This window comes from Aythya fuligula, chromosome 4, assembly GCF_009819795.1.
Source record: "Aythya fuligula isolate bAytFul2 chromosome 4, bAytFul2.pri, whole genome shotgun sequence".
Classification (NCBI taxonomy): Eukaryota; Metazoa; Chordata; class Aves; order Anseriformes; family Anatidae; genus Aythya; species Aythya fuligula.
Window position 1 is genome coordinate 33967104 of NC_045562.1, and position 24348 is coordinate 33991451.

General features: G+C 40.9%; 1 protein-coding gene across 4 annotated transcripts in view; it reads left to right on the top strand.

Annotated features, from left to right (window-relative positions):
- The window catches only part of NR3C2 (nuclear receptor subfamily 3 group C member 2), a 198070-nt gene that overhangs the window by 123061 nt on the left and 50661 nt on the right, over positions 1–24348 (top strand). For all 4 annotated transcript variants that reach the window (XM_032186017.1, XM_032186019.1, XM_032186018.1 and 1 more), the window contains one exon: positions 21705–21821. In XM_032186017.1, coding sequence (XP_032041908.1) covers positions 21705–21821 — 117 coding nt within the window. The remainder of the gene's footprint in view (positions 1–21704; positions 21822–24348) is intronic.

Here is a 24348-nt window from a genome sequence, read left to right on the forward strand (position 1 = left end):
CAGCTATTCGTTTTACTTCATCTGGAAATTGTTTTATGTTGCATTTAAATAAAGAAAAGAGCTGGACTTGATGTTTTATACTTAAGTTGTGAAGCCCATTCCCTCGTTTCTTTACATGTAACAAATAAATAATGCAACTCATGTATTGGGGTAGAAAGCTGTGCTGGAAGTAGACATATGGCAAACAGTTCTTGCAACGTCAGAACAGCACTGCTTATTACAGAGCAGGGTGATGGATGATATTAAAAAAGATATTGTTACTTTCTTAGGGAGAGACTGTATGATACTGTGTGTGGGAACAGATCAGAAAAATGGAGCTGTAACTTCTTCTAACAGGAATAATTTTAACTGCAGTTTGAAGGTTTACAAACCTTTTGCATGCTCTGCACAAGTGCTCTGCTTGGGCTTTTCTTCACTGGGCTGGGACAACAGTTGTAATTTAAAGCTAATGCCTGTGGGAAAGAATTGCGATAGTCCTGTACTTTCAAAACTCAGGCTTTTATGTAAGTTTTCTATAAACATTTTAGGAACCTAACTATATCATTCCATTTCTGAAAGGGCATTTTTTTGTCTCTGCTATTTAGCTGTAGATGAGTATTATTATATGTATTTTCACAGACTTGTGCTCTAATATTTTTTTTCTAAAAGTAATTACATATTTGGAGCTAAGCATTCAATTATTTATTCATTCATTTTACCACGTGGACTTAGCAAATGGACTTGTGTTAGCCTATACACCATATCATGCATGCAAATTCCACTCTTAACAATGCTGCTTGAAATTATGTAAGTGATAGGTGCTAATTTTCTCTGATACAACAGAATGATAATGATGGACTATTGGGGAAAATTAATAATAAGTACTTCTTATGTTGTGTGCACTAGCATACTAAACTATTTATAAAATTAAAAAAAAAAGACACTAACCTATTTAACAGTAATGCCTTTTACTTGCAGTCTTTTTAGTAGTAACAATATGACATTATTCCTGCAATGATGGTATCATATTCAAAAATGAAATTTACCTTGAGGTTGTACATTGATTTGTCTGGGGAGAGGACAACTGTTAAGAACTTACAAGTTGCACACTTCTAGAATTCTAGATGTTCAAGTGTTTTATAGAGCCTTGGAACTAGAACTGTTAGTTTATATTCTCATACTTTTGCAGCATCATCATGCAGGTACTCTGTGCTGAATGTAGGGCAGCATCCAGTCTGTCAGATACAGCAGATATGTGTAGTACATACAATTATGTGAATATTTCGATACAGCAGCATTGCATACAGCTTTATAATATAAATTAGGGTGCTGGAAAATAGTGCAAGCACTTGGATACAGTGGTTACTCTGAAATGCATCTTTCCTTCTTGCACTTCTATTTTGTGAAGGAATCCACTCCCAAGTAGAGAAAGAACACCTACCAATTATTCCATGTTAATTATTCATTCACAAGCAGAATGAGGAAGTATGACAAGGAGGCGATCTTTGACTGTTTATTAATAAAAGATCATTTGTGGAAAGCTTATGAAAAAGTGAAGGACATAAAAGCACAAGCAAAACATATGTACTAGTACATGCTCAAAGAGTTTTGTGATAAGACATGACAGGGTTTTTGAACAGTATTTGGAGATCCTTGCTTCACTTTAGCATCCACTTTTCCACAGGTTAGAAAATGTTGCAGAAATAGAGAACTGATGGACACATCATGTGTTTGACTTTCATATCAGTTCTTCCTATTGCCATTCTCACTCTTACTGTGTTTTCTATTGCCATTCTATTAAGAATTGGTGGAAGTACTTGCTACTGTCACCATTCTTTCTGTTCTTGAAGTCTTCAGTAACAAATTAACCATGCAAGAACAAAAGGCCACCAAGAAAAGAAGTGGAAAACACTATGTGTGCCTCTACAAGCAAAAGTGCCTGCTTGGATTCAGCAGGTAAAGACAGAGCTCAAGTACTGCTTTACAGGTAGGGTAGGGGTATTAAGTCCATATGCAAAAATCAGTATGCATGTGAATTTCTTGGAAGATTCACTTAAGATTGTCTGCCAACTGAAGGAAGTGAGGGATATGCTTAGAATTTAAACTATTTCCACCTAGATGTGGGACAAATTAAGATTTCAGCAGAAACCAGAAACATAGAGGAGATTGGCCTCAATCATCCAGAAAGGGACACAGAGCAGGCCACAAAAATGTTTCTTCTGTCTCCTATGTTTCTCCTGGAGCTGGAAGTGACTTCTTAAAGTGAGACTTGCCTAGACCAGTAAAGGAAGATTAGATTTAAAGTAAGAGGATACTTCAGAAAGACTCATGGTGTTCAGGCCCATCACAGAAGGTGCTGGCATGTGCTCGTGTGTGTTTTGCTTGTGTTTTTCTCTTGTGCTTTTACCATTTGCTCTGCACGTTTCCTCAGCTTTCTGGCTTGAAGGGTCTGGTAGGAGAAGGGTTTACAAATAGCAAACCCATCTGAGAATGTGAGGAATACGTGTGATAAGCCAGGCACTGCCAAAATTCAGCCTAAGGGACGGACATAGGGAGCCATGTGGCTGGATCTGCAAAGGAGTAAAAATAGCAAGCCTGTCTCCAGAGGAGGGCAGTCGAAAAGGATTTGGGGGACAAGGGGTCTAAACAGGGTAACCTGCAGCAGCGCAACAGCTATTTTGTAGCATGTTTTAGTAGACTGCTCATAAACTTGGTGATGACTGAAGTCAATCTGTTGCTTCCCTTTATTTCTTTAAGATGTGAACTTTTCTCTCTTAATATATGCACTGCAGATACTGTGTTTATTCACTGTTTGGTCAGATTTATCATAAGTATCCATTTTCATTAATCAGCCTGTCAGTTTTTTTCTTTACTTTTTTTTTTTTTTTTTTCCCTTTCTCCTTTCATGGTTTGTAAGCATACTCTACCTTTTGTTTGCTAGTAACCCTTGACCCTCAACAAAACCATGGCTTCTCAGTGCTTGATTACCTGGGTTAATTTCATTTTGCACAACTATAACTAATGGCCTTTTACAAGTGCCAGCAGCCTGACGCTGCAGGTGCCTGCTCGTGCCTGACTGTATTTGTGAGCAGAGCATTAATCACCACTCCCTGTCATGCTTTATTGCTTGATGATGAGGGTGAACTGACCACTTCCTTTTAATGAGGAAAAGCAGAGGTCAGCAGCCACAGGCTGAGCAGAGAGAGCTTCTCTTGTCACTTGCCTCAAACCTGCCACTGCCACAAAGCTGCCTCTTCACGGAGTTTGCCCCCTTGTCCGCAGGCAGCAACACATGCCCTCTCTACCACCTAACATGAACGCTTATCTTTAAAGTTCATCTTAATTGTAGATCAATCCATGTCACAGGTTTACCCAGTCAAAACAACCAAACCCACTGAGCCAGTCAGCCAGTTAAAGTCAGCGTAGTCATATGTGCGGGAAGACATTGCCAGCCTTGGCACAGTCTGCTCTAGGAGCGTAAGGTAGCTGCGATGCATGGCTGCCATGCTGGAGCTCCCCAGACAAAACATTTTTGTCATGATTTGGTAACCCCTTCTGACCACTGTAAGCTCCATGTGTGTGGGAAATCATACTAGTGGCCACTGTGATGGCCTGCCTGAACAGGATGGGTAGCACCGGCCAGACTCCCGCTGGCTGTGAGGTGTGCATCCCACTGCCCCCGGCTTCCCATGTGGAGGCTCCGAGGGGCACCTGGGGAGTGGGAACACCTGGGGAGTGGGAGCGTGGAACACGCTTGGGACCTTGAAGCCTCCTTTCCTCGTCCTGCAAAGCTTTAGTGAGGTAGGCAATGTAAATGAAGTCACTGCTGTCTGTTTTCTGAGGTAAATATTTACTCAAACTCCCGAGGAAGAGCTGTGGGTTATGAGGGAGTGTACCAGGTGCTGTGGAGCTGCTGCCATGGCTTCTGTTCTCTCTCCCTGGAGGGGAGGCCGAAGGAGGAGAGGTGAAACAGGGTACGTGAGGCCTCCCTCTGTCAGTGCAGTACTTGACCGATCACTGTCAGGTGATACAGCCATCTGTTAAAAGCAACCTGGGGTCCAAACAGTATATTTGGGGGGTCTTTCTTGCTTCCGTCAGCCTCTGTGGCTGCCACCAGCCATTTTCCTCACACCTGAGGAGAGCAGCAGAGGTGGCAGCAGGCCTGCGTCATGCTCCCCCCCTGAGGCAGCCTCAGCAGAGAAGGTCCCAGGTGCTGTGACAGCTTATGGGCAAAGCTGGAGTGACAGGTCAGGCTCAGGGCATTAATAGAGGCTTTTAATATTTTTGGTCTTTTTATTCTGGCTTCAGTTTCCAATCTATAAAGTAGAGGTGGCTGTGCCATCTTCTAGGGGGATTAAGTCTTAGGTTTCCTGGTTTCAAACTTAATGGTGTAGAGAGAGGTGTTCTCTTGACTTGCTGCCCCCAGGTGGTTTTCCTCTCACCTGCTTCTGCTTATCTGGTTACCAGCCATCTGCATCCTGTCCCTTCTGCTTCTAGCCAGCACTTGCCTCTGTTTTTCCCTGTAATTTTGTCCTCCTTCAGTCATCAGCTCCCACACTGTCAGACTCTCACGGCCATTCTCCGTTGTCCCACTGCCTGGCTTTACTTCTGTGGGGAGGCTTTCTCCTTCCAAGTCTACTACCTACCCAAAGTCTTCTCCTCACTCTTCTCAACTCCTGGTGGCTCTTTGCTCTTGCAACCTGTGCCTCGTTCCCCTTCCCTCTGAGCACTTCCTTTGCTGTGCACCAAGATCATGATGGAGGTTTTCTGTGTGGAGTCCCTGTGCCAAGGCATCGCCTGGCACCTGGTAGAGATGGCTGGAGCACAAGCTTTGCTCAGACCTTCTGCCCTGGTCCATGCTCTTTGCAGAAGGAAACTTTGGAGTTTGGCTGCCAGGCTTCACCAAAACCTTTGCAAATCATATCACGTACAAACTGCAACTTTTCAGTGTTTTATACTGTGATCCGTTATAATTTTAAGTGATAATGTATGAGATGGCAAAAGGCACATCTGTGGTATCAGAGCAGTGATGCTTCAAAGGGCCTGTCTCAAAGTGTGAAGGCTCTTGAGCTTCTCAAATATGTCTGCAAAAAATGTAACACGGGGGAAAACCAACATGTTTCTCCCTACCCTTATTCACAAACTTACTTTTCACTAAGCTTAGTACTTCTAGCTGATACTTTCTTAAACTCGCAAAATGAAATTCAGCCTGAGGCAGACATCCAGCATGGAAAATTTCAGCCCTAACTGCTACTGTGTGGTAAAGTTATAGGCAATAGAAAATGAGGTCTTAAAATGAGAAGTGTCAGGCAACCTTAACTACATGTAGTCCTACAAGACCCACTGATGATAATCTGTTTTTTGACAGATTTCATCCAATTTGCAGATTCATTTTGGCATATACTATACAAAGAAAAGAAAAAAAGTCCCTGGAGTAGGACTCTCAGGCTTATATATACCACCTTACAAGTAGTGAAAGCAGTGTTCAACCATGCAGTCATTTTACCTTCTGCCAAACCTTTAAAACTGTACTGCAGAAAGTCCATAAAAAATAGTAATATAAAATCAAGGCACTGATGCACTGAAGCTGAGAGCTGTTGACTTCATGCCAGTTCTTATCTCATTCTCATAAATCTAAATGTAGGTTCCAGGTAAATGTTGAATTATAAAAAATATTGCAAAAATTGTAACATAAAGCTTGCATAAACAAAAGCCTAGGATAGCATGCCATTCAGATTTGCATATCTAACAATTTTAGTAATAAATACGGACTTTCCTGTAAATACCACAGGATTCCGTCTTGTTCCAGTTCTCCCTCTCCCATAGTTTTTCTTCTGTTTATGAGCTAAAAATCTGTCCAGGGTATTTCTCCTGACTGGAACTCTAAAATTTGTTTATTTGAAATACCAACAAGAAATGAGTTTAAGCTCAAGGTGGGTGAAGGGGGCCAGGATCAGGGAGCGGACATGGTTATCCTTAAGATCACATCTGTGGGAGCCTCACCTGTTGATACAGGGGCTTGGGAATCCCACATGCCCAAGCATGGCTACTGGCCTACTATATTGTTTTGGGATTAGATAGCAAGCTACATCCAAGCAGGGCTTGTTTGCAGGCTGCCTGCAGCTGAGGCTTGGGGCTTTTTTGTTGAGATTACATGCAAAACCTCTGTGGATGGTAATCACCCGTTCCCTCGATCAGCCTCTGACAGTGTCTACATGACTTTTAAAGTGTCTTTCAGTAGAGCCCCGCTGACAGCTCAACAGTTATATAAAATGCTGCCTTTCTAAAAATCACTTCTCAGTAATGTCAGCGTGTGAGAAGCTAGGAGAATCCAGTTACTTTCCTGCTGGGATATCATTCTTCATTTTCAGAACCGTTCTACCTGGTTTACACAGTCCAGGGAATAAAGGCTCACTTAGGTCCCTTTGCTGTGATAGGACCACTTGGTGCTATACGTTTGTGACAAAGACTGCCAGGACTTACATACATGAATACCACTGTTTATTTTGAGTAGTGCTGTTGTCTCACAGAAAAATGAACTTTGGACACGTGAATAAGTCTTTCTGTTATCAGCAATAAAATGTAATATCACAAGCAATACAACCTCCTTCTTTTATGGTAGTTAGGCATAATTCATTCTTGGGAGGTTTTCACTGGTATATAACCTCTTCTTTTTTTTTTTCCTCCTTAGTTAATCTTATTCTCTGCACCAGGTCAAAATCTTCATGTGTCCTTTATTCTCAAAACTAGGCACATGCTTAAGCGCCCAAGGCGTAAGTGCTTAAGGCACATGACTGAATCAAAGACTAGAACTAGGCTGTTATCATTTCCCGTCTTTAATTATCAGAGAAGTTACAGACGGGTAAAGGACTACTTTAAATTTTCTTGGTAAATCACTCCCTCCGGCTTCTAATCATTTCCGTTCCACTTCTCTGGACTTCCTCCAGTTTGTTTATATCTTCCAGTAATGAAGTGCCTGAACTGCATACAATATTCCAGGTGTGGCTGCAGAAGAAATGCATAAAGAGAGCACTGTTATGCCAACCTACTCTGTTGTGTAATTCTCCTACAGAAGGAACCAGAGTTGTTACAGGCATTTTGTTCTCTTCTGCATTACTTGTTACATCTAAATTGTCCTGTTATCTAGGTGTCTCTCAATGTTGCTGCTTTCCAAATTTTGCTGTATTGTTCACTCTTTTTTTTGAATTGCTCCCTTGGTACATACAGTAGCATTTTATTACTTGTTTCACATCTTTGCTTCTAATTTCTCTATAGCTTTTTGTATTATTTCTCCATCCGCACTTACACTGGCAACTCCTCCTCCTCTCTTCCTACTTCCAATGAGAAGATCAAAATAAGCAGTAGTCCCTCTGATACTCTGCAGGATGTCTTCCCAATGTGATAAACTGTCAGTATTTGGCAGTGTCTTAATCTCAGCAGGAATTGGCTGTAGAATTTTTTTTTAATGGCAAAACTGGTATAGGGTCTCCTCACCGAGTAAATCTTGCCAAGTAATAACAATTAACTGGATGTTGGATTTCTTGCTTACTGTATAAACAGCATTTTTCAGGTGAGGAATTAGACTTTAGTGGATGGGAAATGTAATGGATAAAATGAACTGGGCATTGTGCATCAGTGAATAAATAAAATACATTTCTTGCATGAGTGCATCTCCAACAGTATTTCCATATCTGTGTATTTCACCCTCTAAAGTAAGCATTTCTGATCTGTTGGCTGGCTCAACATCTTCAGGGACTATTACCTTAGAAATAACAGGGGTCCCGATGCTCCTAGAAGCAGAAAGAGGATGCTGTGCCCAGAGGGAACTGCCAGCGCTATTTTTTTCTGCAAAGAAATAGCTTTTTTTTTTTTTTTTTTTTTTTTTTACACTTGTGGCCTGATTTCCCCTTTTACTTTGTGTAGACAATTACACATGGTTAAAACCGAGGTAAGGCACTGTCATTCCTATCCTGCACAGCCTTATGCTTGCTTTGCACAGGTATAAATGGCCTTGGACTCCTGGTCTAGTTTCAGCTCTGCATTGCTAAAAAGTCTACCACAGGAGAAAGCGTGGACCTTCAGACAGTCTAAGAAAGCGCGTGGGCCTATGGTGTGTCTCTCTCAGTGGCTGGAGAAGCACCACGGAGGCATCATCTAGTTGTATGCTACGACCTACATGCTCTGCTTTCCAGCTTTTCTGTGCTCTCCTTGAACTCATGCTTTCCATGCTTCTAAACATTTTCTTCTCTCGCTGTGCTTGCTGGGTTGTGTGGCTGATGAGGAAAACTCAAGACCAGGGCATAGGTGATGGCTGGAAAAAACAGAGGTCTTCTGTACCAGCTTCTCCAGACTTAGAGGAGCTGTGATGGCAAGGTAGGTCAGGTTCAAGTTATCCTTTTGTATCATCTATTCTGTTTCAGAAAGTAGTTTGCTTCTGCACTTTATTTTTTATTAGAACTGTTTTAACCTTGGTCTTCCGGTAACTAAAAGTCCGTCTGCCTCTTGGAAAACCCCCAAACCCAACAATGACCGATCTTTCCATGTAATTTCTTAATTATTTCTGCATGTGAGTTTTGGCAGCGCTCCAACATTTGAAATCATTATGCTGCTTCGGAGTGCAAATAAGTGGGACTGGATTAATAAATTGTATGAAACATGGTGCCACACTTCATTATAATCCACTTATCAAAGTGGAAAAAACCTTTTAGTACATAAAGTGCATCTGCTTTTAATTTTCATTTTGATCTTTTCTTTGTGTGTTTTCAGACACAAGTGTACCTTTTCAGGGAGGCTTTTAATACTGCTGCCTGTCAGTTTCAAAGTTGCTTCTGAAGATGGCAAAATGGAGCTTGGAAACTCAGGATGCATTAGGAAAAGCAAGGGACTGGACTATCCTCTTATGATAAGAAACTGGGGTTCAGTACATCATGCTGAAATCTGGCATGAGTAGAAAGCAGATCAGATTTTTGATGCTAGTGACCTTTTCAAAACTTCCTTTTTTTTTATAAAAAATCAAGTTTTATCACCTTTACTTTCAACTTATGCTCCAGACAAGTGGAATTTTGCCTTTAGTCATTATCATTTTTCAAAGATACAGCAACTGCTTTTGATGCTGCTAGTGAAACCTGCCATTTACTGCATATAAAAGTATGTTGTCAGCCCAGTGAAACTGAGGTAAGCTTGTACAAACAAAGGCTTTGTACTAAATGACCACCATCCTCAATCACCCATTGGCGTTGTTGACCTTGCTTTACTAGCTGGAGATGATGGTTGTTGCCAAAGAGACTGGGCTTTGGTAAAGACTAATCTGTATCTCATTTTAGTAAGAAAAGTACTATATGTTATTAAGGTTAACCCAAAGAATTTTCATGCCGTTCTTACTATTCTTGTAAGCAATGACGTCTCAGTTCACATGAGTTTTTATTAAATAGCGCATTGCAAGAAACAAAAATTAATTCAATCTGCTTAATACTACGGGAATTTTAGTTGTTGAGATTGAATTAGAACTGTAAAAATCTGTGTTCATGACTCCTGCGAGGTTAAATGTGAATAGACTGAGGAGTTTTTTATTTTATTTTTTTAATGTGAATGCAAAGAGTAAGGATATATACCACTGAAGGAGCAGCTACCCTAATTCATGGGTGAATTCTGGATATAAATTAAATCCTAATTGGTCTTTAGTTTTTACTGAGCAAAACAAATTTTGCAACAGCAATTATGTCAATTAGGCAGAATGATCTTTGAAAGTAGAATGGAATAATTCAGTTTATGCCTTGGTGATGCTGTAATTATGCCTTGTGATGACTTTTATCCTGTTGGTCTAGGTCTGTTTTTTCAGTTTTATTTCCAGTGGCCGCTGTCATTCAGGCTGAAATTTGTCATACTTGTTTTTACCTAAATATCCCTTTTCTCATTGTGAAGGAAAGGCATGATCCCTTTTAAGATCCCACTCTGACGTGCAAATTGTCTGCAAAATTTGGTATGCTTTAATAGATGACTTTTTAACACTCAGTAATGACTTTATAGGCATTGAAAATGATACAATATGTGAATTGAGTTATCCATAGTTTTAGTTATTCAAGCCCTGAGATGATTTCCTGAGATATGCAAAACATCACCAGTGGGTGACACTAGGGCTTTCTGCCTCAGCACAGAAATGCGTTTTCCCTGTAGCTTTCCCCCAGCTCACTGATTCTGGTGCTGTAGTTGGATCCAGCTTGGCTGGCTGAATGGGATCAGAGGAGCATCACCAGCAAGATGAGGGGAGCTGTGCTAAAACTTGGGAGAATTGCTTGAATCAAAGCCCTGCCTGTGTTTTTGCTGGTGAATGAATTCTTGCTCAGCCTCTCAGGCTGGGGTAAATAAGCAGAGGGTGAAGTAGCAGTTTCCAGGGGCATGGGAGGGATGCCATGATCCATTCAGAAGCTGCTTTTCAGGGGGCTGTGAATGATGACTGTAGGCAGGGCTACCCAGCAAGCTTGACCTAAATTCGGGGAAAAGAGGCCTTGGACCCGTGGCTCTCTGGTACAGCAGCCTGGAAATTCTGTACCAGCTTCAGGGGGTTCTTGCAGAAACCCAGTCATCTCCTTAAAGACTAAAGTAGGTATGGTGATCAGTGTAATATCCTTTCTGGTACTTGATTCTTCTTCTGGTTTACATTTAAGAGTAAACATGCTGGGAAATTCCATTATAATCGTCAAATGTTCTGATATGCCCTCGTCCTCTTTCTTCTGACCGTTTCTTCAGCTTTACCCAGGAGAACACAGAGCTGAGGTTCCCGGTAAAGATAAATAAGTGCGTAGATAAATTGAGAAAATAAACAGGAATACGTTTACGTATTTCAAAGGGATAAAGCAGGCTCCTTTTTAAACAAGCAAACAAACCCAGAAAACTGTTAAGTTCACCTCAGTGAGCATCTAATAGTACTTTGGTCAACGTTTCTGTGTTTGTGATCTCAAGAGATTCTGTTAAAAGCCTCTGACTATATTGCTTTCAGCCTTTAAAAGAGAATTATCAGTGACCAGGGTTCCAGAGGAAAAGATCTGTCAATGTATGTGCTGGCCATATTTTAAATTGTTGCCATTATTCATAATAATATTCATTTTTATGGATTTAGCATATTTCCAGTCTGATCTGTAGTAAACTGTACATGAAAAATGGAAGAGAAAAATATGCTTTGAAGATAATGTGTCATTCACACAGAATAAAATTTATAATCTGCTGAACGTGCTGACTGCAAGAACATAGCGGACTTGAACTTCTTTGTTTTTTTGCAAACAATTTGAGTAGTTACTTTAAAAAAAATTAACAGAATATTTTCACTGAGATCAAGAGTTGGGAAAAGTTTTACTGCAGGAAAGAAACTGTCTGTTTTTCTGTATCTTATATAAATACCATGAATCTCATTGAAGGGGTCCACCCGGAGTTCCAAATTACAAAATGTAATTGACAAACCCAGGGTTAACACTGACTGTGTGCCTTGATTTCCCATGTCTGCCCAGTGAGAATAGAAGCTCTTTCTTAGTTTGCCCTCTCAAGTGATTGCTGCAAAGAGAGTTTGATACATGCCTGAGTGTATCGGTAGGATTGTGAGGCAGACTAAGTGGCTCGAGATAGATAGAATCTCTCCACTCAACTCCCAGGCCCTGCGTACACTTAAAATACGAATATTTTTATGGAGGTGAATATTTTCAGTAGAGTGTTCACCTCAGGGAGCCATACCATCAGCTACGCATCCTTACGTTACTCAGCAGTGATGCATGTTCCAGAATGCAGCCCCCTCATCCCCCTTAAACCTTCCCTTAATTGAACTTTATATTTCACACAGATCTTATATCACAGCGTGCACTTCCTAAAATCCGGTTGTAACAGAGAAGCATGGTGAGCTCGCTGTAGAGCAAGACACAACATCATGTATGTGAGTGCAGCAGAATACTTGACAGTTCGTATCAGTAAAAGTGGAAGGATATTTCGGTTGCTTTTTTGCATGATGCTTATTTGAAAGCCAAACTGCATTTGCTGTCCATCTATGCCATGCCTTGTACATTGAAATTTTCCATCGAAGTGCACGAAAATTTGTAGTATGTCAAGAATGCCTTATCAGATTTTTAGCATGGGAAAGCAGAAGCAGGCATCATGCATGCAACATGATCTCTTGTAAATCTACCATGCATACTGCTCAGCAGATAACAGAATTTAGAGACTTCAAAATTAGTCTTCATTTAAAATTCAAACCAAAATGAAAAATTGGAAACTTGCAGAAGAATAAAATGCTATAAAATATTAGATATCTGAGTTTGTCAAAACAATATCATCTGAACCTTTAATTGTGACTCTGTCTTACTGTATCCAGTGTAATCTAAAATCAAAAACAATTGAACAGAAAACTGACTTCAAAACAGAAACAAAATGATTTAGCTCTGTAACAGGATATTTTGGTGTTTGTAGATATTTTTTCTTGGTTTTCCTCCTAGCCAGATTTCCAATGCAGTGTGATTTCACTGGATCTGAAATGCTTTGCAAGAATCAGATACTTTGCCTATAAAATGTCTTTTTTTCCTCTTCCTTTTCTGTGCTATTTAGTATGATTCAACATTTCTGCATAAAAAGAGATCTACTGTGTAGTTAAGCTCCTTTTGCAGAGCATCCACCATGCTGCATGGTCAGGTTTAAACTTTGATCATGCTGAACCAAGAGCTGCTTTGTTGGCTGCTCTGGGCTTCAGGAGGCCCCAGCTCTCCTCCTCACCCAACTGTTGGCATGGCTGCTTGGTGCAAACTCCACCTCCATTGTGGAGATGCAGGTGGGACCCCAAAGCCCAGTGCTTGGAGGAGCCCTGGGGATGGTTGCAGCCCAGGTTTTCTCCAAGTTCCAGCCTGGGGCGTATCTTGTGCCAGTGGTTCAGTCCCCCTGGATAACAGGATGGCTGGAACTCCCAGGCAAAGACTTTGAGAAGCTTTCCAAAGTTGTGCAGCATGTTCTAAGCATGACACAAGCAAATGCACATCTCAAATAATAGAAGTTTATGTGTTTTTTCTTTCTGAGTTGTCTCACTGCTATTAATAAGAGTTCATCTCTGCTGGATGATTTCTCCTGCAGAACACTAGCCTCTTTTAGGCTACATCCCGGGCTCCCTTGCCAAATTTCCTCTCTCTCTCCTTGATCCCTCTCATCGATGCCCTTTCAGTCTGCTTAAAATAGTGAGTGAGAACGATTTTTATAACTTCTCATCTCCTTTGCCAGGATCACCAGACGTACCAATTGTTTGTGTTAACCTGGTCTCAGCCCAGTGTGAAAGCAAGTTTCCTGAGGGGGAAGCAGGAGACAGCCTCCATATCGAAATCACCAGAGCACTGAAATCTGGCCTCTTTGATGTGCACAGGGAGAGCACAGTAGTATGGCAACTTGAAAACTTCCACGTATCGTATTTCCCTAGCTGTTGCATTAGCTATTCACTGATGGCTAATCCTGGGGAAAGCATATTCCCCGTTTTGGCTGCAGAGATTTAAAGTAGACGTTTGCATGCAGTCTCTATCGATAGGCAGCTGTGATGCTGTAAAAAAGCACCAGAGGGGACACAGCACTCCCTGCTTCACTTCCAGAAAGAAAGGAAATTGGCTTTATATCCATAGTCACCGCGGGTGGAAGCACTGGTGCTTCATCTTTCCTTTCAAACTTCATCTTTCTGGAGGAAATGTGTGGTAGTCCACGCACAGGGTGTTTGATCATAATGTAATCCCCACCTGAGAAATACCCGCAGCTCTTTCTCAGGGATACTTGGAAAGAATTGGTAGCGTGCATTTCAGTCGGTACCATGTATAACATGGTAATGAGAAATAGTAGTTAAGCACAAGGTATAAAGCATATAGAAAATTTAGAAAAATAGTGTGTTACTGGAGTTAGCAGACTGTTCTCACTATTTGAGCACCAAGTAACTGATGTGCCCGTGCTTTTAAAAGCGCCCTAGCTGGATTCTGTGGACCCCGCAGCGAGCGATGCTGTTGGGACCGTACTTTTATCCATATCCCAGCTGGTTTTGCGCTACTTTGCTTGGGTGTATGAAATGAGGTGTGACCTTTGACTGCAGTGAAAAAGCGCCCTATGAAATGCCTAGTTACAGGTTGAGCGGAGGAAATGACGCATCTGGAAGGAAACGAACAACCTGGAGAAACAGTCGTGGGACAGGAGAGGGGTAGAGCACTAAAGATGAAAGTAGATAAGGGAGAAGGATAGGTGAGAAAAGAAACTTTACTGAAGGAAATAAACAAAAGGGCGGGGGAAGGAGAATTACAAAATTATAACAAAAAAAAAATGTAGATAAATGAATCCACTAATATAAATGGCTAAAAAAAAATGGGGAGGTGTCTTGGGCTCTAGAACTAGCAGGAGAATGTGAAGCAAGCAGGGAATATCCCAACGTGGTGAATACTTTTCCAAAATGAAAACAAATCTTAATCAAGTCTTTAACTGAGAAAGATGTAGGCTATACCAATGCAATAAGCACAATTGGTAATAATTACCATAATGGATCGATGTTGTTGTCTTGAACAACTGACAGATACAACCTTTGCCTGCAGCTGAAAAGCATTTGGTCTGGGGTGGTACGGCCAGAAGAGTAGAGCTGTGGAGTGATGAAGGAGATAGACCCTGAATTTTGGGAAACCCTGAGATCGATATCTGAACCGCAAACCGTGAGCACTCACTGTATAAAACGAAGGGGCAATATTCATATCTCAGTTCTGTACCCTGTCTGCAGCATTTATAAGCTTATTCTGCATTACTCATAAATCTTAGCATGAGGAACCGAGTTTATTAGTTTACCATGGTCAGACCAGACTGGTTTAAGCAGAGCTGAGGAAGTTAATTACTAAATGCTTCAGGTAGGTCTAGCAATGAGTAACCAACCGCGGAGAGGGACCCGCCGTGGCCACAGCCCCGGGAGCTGCAGCGGGGAGGAGGGGGCTGCGGCTGCGCTGGGACTGCAGCTCAGGAGGGACTGCCCTAATCTGTTTCCCAGGTTGTTCGAACCAGTTCAAGAGCAGTAAAACAAGGTTATGTAATTGACATGTGATGTAGCCTAAAATAGTGACTGCAAACATAGGCTGCTGTTGCTGGGCAGTTGTCAACTGCTAAAAAAAAAAAAAAAAACCAACCCCTCAACTGTGTAACAAATGGACCTTTTAAATGAAAATGCAGTTCTGATTTCCATTCAATAGCAGGCTTTTTACTTCACTTTTTTTTTTTTTTTTTTTTAATTGTAAGGAATAGAGGCTGTGGGAAAACTGAAATTTTGAAAGAGATTCATCTTACTGTACTTATCATGCTGATTTATTTGAGAGTACCTACAGCAGATTGTGAAATAAAAACCTCAGGTATATGCGGTTTGTTTCTTCAAAGTGCAATATAATTCCTTTGAAAGAGAAAATCCTTTTTTTCATATGGGAAATTACTGTGACAAGTTGTAGCAGGAATTTTATTTATATTTGATCTATAAAAAGAAACAGTTTATTTTTATTAATTACAAGAGCTTATGTGGATTACAGTAGTAACAACAGCTTCACAAAATATGCGAAGGTCTCAGAGCTGGCTGAAAGGAGCACATCACATAGCCCCGAGAGCATGGGCAAGAAGAGGCTGGGATGTGCAGGAGGCAACCCCCTTCATTAGGGCCATGCCAGCAAGCAGGAATTCCCGACACAAAGTTCTGTTTGCTGACCAGATACTGCCAAGGCAAGAGGCATCCTTTCCTCCTACTGATTATCTGCCACAGGTTTTTTGTGTTTCCTTCAGCAGAGAAAAGTGGCTGCAGGGGCCAGGCTTGTGCCATCGAGGGGCTGGTGGGTAAAGGGGAGGGATGGAGATGAGCAGTAAAAAATGTGTATGGGATTGAGGGGCTCGTAGTGTAGAAGTATAGACATTGAACCCAGATTTTTTTCTCCCCTGTCATTCACTAGGATAATGGGTCAAATGGGTGGTTATAGTAGCAAACGCAGACAGAAGCATCAGGAGGGTCTTCAGATGAGCCTCCCTGTGCCGAGGAGGCCAGGTAATAGTGTTTAACACCTCTGCGCACCTGCTGGAGCCGGTGCTGGTCAGCATTCAAAGCCCTAAGACTTTTATTGTGTCCTTGTCGTCGTGGGCAAGGGGCTATGGGGACATCCCAGCCCTGGTGCTAGCCCAGAGGCTCCAAAGGGATCGTAGCCCTGATGGGCAGCTCCAGGCCGTGGGGCTGGAGGGGAATTCTGGCTCCTTCAACCCCCGGCTGGCCCCTGCTGCAGGAAAGCAACTTTGCCTTAGTTTTTTTGAGTTACTGTATTAATTCTCTTTGTGGAGGGAGAAGGAAAGTTTGTGAATTGCACATGCATTTTGATATGCTTCAGTGAGATGCTATTTTAGAAGTTGAGCTTTTTTAAAGCTTGTTCTGCATTATTTGCTCCTTAGCTGCCGCTCCTGTTTTCTCACTTTCCCCTCCTTTTGCGAGGCTTCCTCAATCGCGCCTTTGTTTGGGGTCCCAAAACTCGCTGCTGTTTTTGAGGCCGGCTCTCAGACTTTCCCCTTGCCTTTCCCAGGGGATGCTGCAGTGGACGTGTAGCCCCAGCCATGGAAAGAGAGCATCAGCTCCCGGGTGAAGGCGGGCAATGCCTCCGGCACAAGGCAGGGAACGAGGCAGCGGGGCTGCAGGAAAGGAGCTGGGCGGCAGAGCGGAGCCCGAGCGAGCATGAGTCAAGCAGGCAATGCGATTGCCAAAAGACAAATGTGGTGCAGGATTGTATTAGCAGGAGCGTTGTGTGCAAGGTGCAGGAAGTAACCATGTTATTGTGCTTAGCGGTGGTGAAACGCAGCGAGCGGAACGCGGCCAGTTTTGGGCGCTACGTTTTATGAAAGAAAGCAGAGAAGAATAAGAGGGATGATGACAGATTTAGGAAACATGACCTGTGAGGAAAGATTGAGAGAACTGGATTTGTTTAGTCTAGCAAAGAGTTGGGGAACATACATTTTTCGATAAGCATGAGATTGTTGTAAAGGAGATGACAGTCTATTACTCCGTGTGTCTTGGGGGGAGTGCTAACTTCTCTCTCTGTTGCAAAATATTCCTGCTTAGGTTAACTGCAAAGGGAAAAAATACAGCCTAAAGGCTCACTAATCGCTGGCCTAGTCACATGGTTTGCAGGGAAGTTGCAGAAAACCTTTCCTCAGAAGGTTCGTAGGCAAATTTAGAGGGGTGAAAAAAATCTGCCTGAACTATGAAGCTAGTCTTATCTTGCTTCCATGAGTGGGCTTGAATTAAACAGTCTTTGGATCCTCTTCCAGCACTACGCTTTTTTCTTCTTTCTTTTTTCTTTCCTTTTTATTTTATTTTATTTATTTTTTTTTTTTTTTACGACGTTTAACACTTGATCATAGTAGTTGCTATTTTAACAAGAGAGCAGAAATGTAGAGGACTTAGTAATGACTTGCAGTTCCTGACTTAGGCTTTGAAAAACTTTAAGAAAAAAAAAAAAAAAAAAGGCAGCAGAGAGAACATGTGGAATATTTCACAAACTGCTGTAATTTTCTAATTTTGCCTTAGACAGTAACAGAAATATTACTGGCAAGAAATATTTAGACCCCGTTCCTACTGTGGACTTGCATGGCTTGATGTATCATGAAGAGTGCAGTAGCGCTCTGCCCGCATATATGAGCTCATCTGAGCAAGTCGCTTTTTGGGACTGGTGGTTCAGTCATTATGCTGGAATTTTAAAGTGGATAAAGGCACAACTGATGCTGCAGGTTTCTGCTGCAGCCTTATTTGGGCAGTAATTCATAGGCCAGATAAGAACTGCTTTTTTTCCTCCCCCCTTCTGAATTTTGCTTGTTCAAGAAAATGCAGTTCAAGACTCAACTTCATGAGTACTTCCTTTTTGTTTTCTTTCACAGTCCTATAAAATCAGGGAATCAAAGACTTTTAAATGCTTTTCAGTTCTCTCATCTGTGAAATATTTTTGTGTGTGGTTTAGTATGTGTCTTCCTGTGGTATATAGTGACATAGTAACCTGAAAAGTGCAAACTCAAATATTCCTTCAGCCGTACCATGACTATGACAGACCTTTATTTCTTCTTAGTATGTAACAGCCTAGTACCTATTCATTATTTATTTTGAACAGGAAATTTTCCTGGCATCTTTTGTATCTATGTATTTTAAATGGAATAGGAATTACCTCATATAAATGCACTTAATGAGGGCATATATAAAAATCACTTTCATCTTAATGCATTAGCACATGGGAGATGAGGATTTGATATCTACTCTGTCGCTTTCCAGCCCACTTGTGGGTGATTAAACTGGATAAAAAGAATAACTGGGTTAAGCGAAGCACAAGCAATGCAGAAAGATCAATATGCTGCTTGAGAGGGTTAGAGATCTAGCCACCACAAAAGCAACAGCCTCCTTGCAGGATGATCTCCATCACCTCATTGAGAACCTGAAGAGCCGGGAGGTCTTGAGAGAGTCACATCAGCCTCAGATGTGTAGGTTTTGTTTTATTTTGAAGTTTAGGGGCATGAGTGAGGCTCATGCTACAGGAATGGAAGATTCTGATTCATTATGAGAGTCTTTCTTTACTAACTTATTTTTCAAAATCAGTTTTATTTCAGAAATATTTTGATTGCATGGAAATCTGAAGCTTTTTTTCATAATAGGTGGCGATAAAAAATCATTTTCAGGTGAAAAATGTTTCTTTAGTATGTGATACTGTACTCTACATAGAAGGTTTGCCTAAACACTGATCTCTTCTCTTCTTTAAGGGTTTTCAAGTTATTTTGATTAATGTAAGTTTTAAGATGGCCATGGTTATTTAATTAATAAATACAAGAAAATAAAAGAAATTTGACGATCTCTCTGATCTACAGAAGACATTTGCTTACTAGAAAAACTACTTACAGATTTTGTACCATATGTTAGCATTCAGAGATACGCGATTCAAAAACTGAGGAGCCTTTACTAAATTATATTTTCTGAAATTATTTAGCCTAGAGTTGATGGGTTAGAAAGTAATAATTACAGGCTACCTAAGCCGTTTGAAGGGTGACTTATGGAAGTAGTCAGCTATAGTGGGAGGATTCCTTATGAAGTCACCATGTGACAGTGATTGAGGCACATAAATGTTTCTACAATATTTAAGAATGTGACCCAAGTAATTATTGTGGAGTACATAAATGTTAACCTCTTTTTATTAAACTCATTAGCTTTTGAAAGCAGTAATGAAAAATGTTGACTTAACAGGTGTACAGTTTCATAGAACAAACTGCCTTCAGGGAGATTCTGCAATGGGGTTCATTCTGCAGCATTAGAGCTGACTTGTCATATTAATAGCCTGCACCCGCCTGTGAAAGCCTAAAAATGGTATTGCAGTACTCTGTGATGTACAAAGGACATTGTATGAGCACTGAACAATCGTACTTACATTTCTCACAAAAAAATAACCGTTTTTCCCTTCTCTCCACGAAATCAGTATAAGAATCCAGATACCAGTGTTTGTAAAGATATATAAACCATCTTTATGCTGTGTACCGTTATTTTAAACACTTGTGTTTTGCACTTTAATTTCACTTTCATGCTGCTGCTTCTTTAGGAGATGTGTTCAGTACAGAGCAAAAATGCAAATAGGAATTAAGCACATTCTTCTCTTCTGTATCTGGTTTTTGTACAGATCGCTCCATACTATAAACATTACTTGATAAGCAGGTTTTCAGTCTGTGATTAGCTAAGAATTTTATCTTTTTATTATTTTAGCAGGCCTACTTAAAGATCAGCTGATGGATATTGATGCTGTCACTAAATTATTGTTCATCTTGAACTTGTCTGGCATAACTTCATGAGCTTCATTTCATGAATTATCTTGCCCACGTTTTATTGTTTTTTGGCAGTGCCACAGTGCTAGGTGAAGTCCCTTAATAAAAGCACTGACTTGTCAATCTGCTTGGTGGTTAGACATCTAAAACATTATTATCTAAGTGACAATAACTTTGTGGTATTACAGTAACACTTTGCTTACTCAAATAAGGTTGAACCAATCTTTGTGTGAGATGCTCAGTGAAGAGGTGCAAGAAATAGCCCAAATTTGAGTTCACTGTCTAAATAGATAACGTTGGGTAGGGGTGAAAGGAAATCAGATGTAGAGATAGAAAATTACTTATCTGAAGTCGTAAGGCAAATTCCTGAAAGAACCTAAAATAGAAGCCAGGTCTCCTGTGTCCCATGAATATTCTCTTTGACTTTCCCCAAGGAGGCATTTGTGTATTGTGGAAAATGTCTTGGCAAAAATATCTTAAACCTCTTGTTCTGCAGCAGCTTTGTCCCCTTATTGAGCCTTTGTCCCCTTATTGAGTCTTTGCTTCCTCTTCCCTGTATGCACCAGCCTCTTGCACCGCTGTCACTTGCTTCAGTTGTTGACATGGACATTCATGCTCTTTGTCCAGTTCCTGGTTTTCTTCACATCTCATTGTCATTTGGGTTTTGGTTTAGGAGTCTCTCTATTTTGTTCCTCCTTGGTGTAACTGCAGTTACAATCCTAATGTTTTCCTCTGTCTTGTGTGTCTTTGTTACTGACTTGTGTGTAGTTTACGGACTAATGAGTTTCTTACCTTCTTTCTAAAATGCCTCTCCCCAGGGCTTGGTAGTTCTCCAGTGCCAGCTATGTACACCTGCAGCACACTGTTGTATTTTATACTGGACTATTTTTTCAAATTTCAGGTGCTGGCAAATCCTGCAGTGTTGTACTTCTGTGAGCTGTGTCCTTTCCTTTCATCCTTCTGGAAGCTCTTTGTATCACTTTTTGTCACATCTGCTGCAAGCTGCTTGTTGTGGCCGCCCCGCATTCCAGTGTGCCACCTCTGGATTCGGGCAGCTCAAATAATCTTCCTCTTTCTTTTCCTGTCATGCTGCACTAACCCCTTGTGGCTTCCTTTCTTCCACATCCGATTCAAGCACCTTATTTTGAAAAGTCCATGTATGTGGTGCTGCCCTTGCTTGGCACACCGCATCCATTTGCTCTACCTACATTACTCCCACAAAGCAAAACTCCTTTTGAGTCTTCAAGTTGTTAAATGCCAGCCTATTTTCCTTCTTGCCATGTATTTCCCTTCTGCTAAATGTTGTGTATTAAATACCTGCTGTCTCTTCATGAATGTTTCTGTGGGGCTTTACAGAACTGAAGTAATATGTTGTGATTTAAACCTGCTTTGGTAAACCCTTCAGAAATCTGCTATATAGAAGAAGGTATTAAATCAAAAATCAAGCACTCTGTGAACAGGTTAAAGAAAATGGAGTGTATTCAGAACATCAACTTCCACCTGGTGTTTCTGCCTCAGGTTGTGAACTTCTTTGACACGAGACTGGCCCTTGGGTTTATAACAAACTAAGAGTTACTGAGCTGCTTTGTTGTACTGCACATGTAAGGATATTTGAAAAAAGATCAAACCAATCATTTGTTGTATGAAGAAAAGAAAAAAAAAAAAAAAAAGTGAAGTCCCGCTTGGACGAAAGAGCTCTTTCCCAAATTAAGCAGAAGAAAAGCTCATAGTAAGGCCCGTGATAAGTTACCAAGGTTATTGGGAAGACCAAAGAATGGGATTGGGAATTTCTGCATTAATAAGAAACCCAAAGTGACTGCAAAATGAGAGGAAAAGAAATGGGAATTATTTAAATACATACTCTAATAAAGCATTTTGGTTTTTGGTTCATTCAGGACAGCACAATTATCTGTGTGCGGGAAGGAACGACTGCATAATTGATAAGATTCGGAGGAAGAACTGCCCAGCCTGTCGATTACAGAAATGTCTGCAAGCTGGAATGAATCTAGGAGGTAAGTAGAATATTAATAGTTTGGTCTCTTAATTTGATTAGGCAAAAATATTGGAAATGTGCAGCAGCCTTTTTATAGTTCTGGCAGCTGCATAATCTCAGAAGTTTAAGGTGGAATTATCCTGAAGAAGTGCTTAATAGCTAATAAACTCTATTGTCATTCTAAATCAGCTTTTGGAGATACGTATTCTATGGCTCAGAAAAAAGAAAAGTGGGTGTTTTATGATGACAGTAATTTTACTGGAATCTCATATAGCTAAAAGTGTTAAGGCTTCAAGGCTTGCATAATTTTTTTTGGTGATGAGCATTCTCTAGAATACTAAAAAACATTTTATACCATCATGGAAAACAAATGCACACACAGTGAAACCTCTCAACTTTTTTGTTGATGCTTATTCGGCATCAGCTTATCCACATCAACTTATATTGATTCATTTCTGCAACTGTTTGTGTATGCAATTATTTTGATGATGTTACTCTGTCTTTCATATGCCGATAACAAAAGGCAAAAACTTGTCTTAATAATTAAAAGTATCTTGAAAACTGTATTTTAACAAAACTTATAATAGTTTTTTCCATTGTTTTAATTCTTCAATTACAATGTCTACACAATTCTGGCTGTGCTTCAGTAGGCATCTTGTTACGAGTCATCTCCCTGAGCAAATTGTATTATAAATCACTTTTTCCCCCAACTCTCTGGTTTATTATAGAGCCTGTGACTGGGGGTTTGGGTACTGCTACAGGTCCTTTCCCTGATGCACAGAGTAACCATTTCCTTAGGATGTTTTTACTGTTCCAGAAAGTTATAACATGGTCACATAATTCCTCCAGATTCTTTCCTCTCTCTCCATTATTTTTTTTATCCACCTGGACCTATTGTTAGAACTAATTTAGCTTATTTCTATAGACAGATTTAGCTGCTTGTCTTTCATAGGTTCTATGCAAAATGAAGGCTCGTGTGCTTCCTGATGCCTTTTCTACCTCCCCATTTTCTTTTTGTGCCTTATCTTCTGGCAGAAATGCTCAAGCAAGCTGTTCTTCACTGGTTTTCCAGAGTAGCCCTATCCTTTTCCTGCATTAGGACTTTTTTCACTCCCTCTACCAGTTTTGAGATGCTGCATTTCCCCCTAGGCCCCTTGTTTCTGATTCCTAAAGGAGAACAGGACAGATTGTTGGGGGTAAACTTAGTGCAATGGGGTTGCTTTTACCACTTGCCAGTGTACTGTAAACGAGGAATATGTTGAAAAAACTTCCCTTCTGTTGGATCTTGGTAGTCTGCTGGGATTTGTTTGCAATTCCAGATCTTCATTTAATGACCTAGGAGGCAGAGCCTATCTCTACAATGCAGTCATAGAGGCGTGCAGATGAGCTTTGTGGTTTTAACTGTTTTGGTGATTTCCTTCACTTAGAGAAACTAAGATGAAATTCTCACTCCTGATTCAATCCCTTTCTGCCACATAAGGGAACTTAAATGGCATAAAAGAGTCCTCCCATCATTGCGGTGGAGGAGATGGGAGGGACGTGGCTGCGGGTAGGGATGCAATATGGTGCCTTGTGCATGGTTCAGTAGAGAAAGGCCAGGTTGGAGGCAGGGGGAGGTCTGCCAGAGAGAAGGTGGCTGCAGCCCAGAGACAGGGCTGCCAAATCATGCTAACAGACCTTTCAGTCTTTCAGCTGGCCCCAGTCTGGCAGGAAACGTTGATGGCTTAAAGCCATTAACAGCTTAAGTCCTCCTTCCTCGGTGGTGCACTTTGCATCGGGCATCTCTGGAGGAGCAACACGGTATCTCAGACTTAATTTTGGGAATTTATGTGTGCTGTTTCAGGGATTTCAGATTTGATGGAGATCATAATGAAAAAAAAGAGGCTGAAGTGGCAAGAGTAGTTATTAATGCAGACTTGGAAACAGTAATTTTCTTTTCACAGAATTTTCCAAGGTTTGGTACTAAGAAACAATTTTTCATAATTAACTTGAGTATACAGTGTGTGTTCACGTTGTTATGAAGATACATGAAAGCTTGTAGTTTCAGCAGTGGACAGCCTACTTTTGCCAAGGATATACACTACTCCAATAAAAATCGACTTTTACCTGTTTCTGGTTTGGACATATAACAAAAACATGCAAGTATTTCGTTAGGCATTGTGAGCAGTAAAGAGCTGGAGGAAAATGAATTTATAAATGTGATTTAGTTCAAATCCTATTTGCAGCATAGTACTCTCTCTAGCTGAGTCACACTGCACAGTGCTGTGCTCTTTGTGTGGTAGATCTAATTTAAGCTCTCACCCTCCAATTGGAAGCCAAGGTAAACACAAAAAACAAACGGCGTTGGAGATGCCGATGTGTCTGGTTCATGGGGAAAACAGCAAGATGATATGCAAAAGGGTCATAAGCGTAGCTCAGGGCTGAGGAGTGGGCAAGCTGCTGAAGCCATGGACATTTCTTTTCTACTTGCGGATGATTACAGTGATTTATGCCCTCGCTTTGATGGGGGAATAAAGCAGTTGATACAGAAGAACTGTTGCTGTACA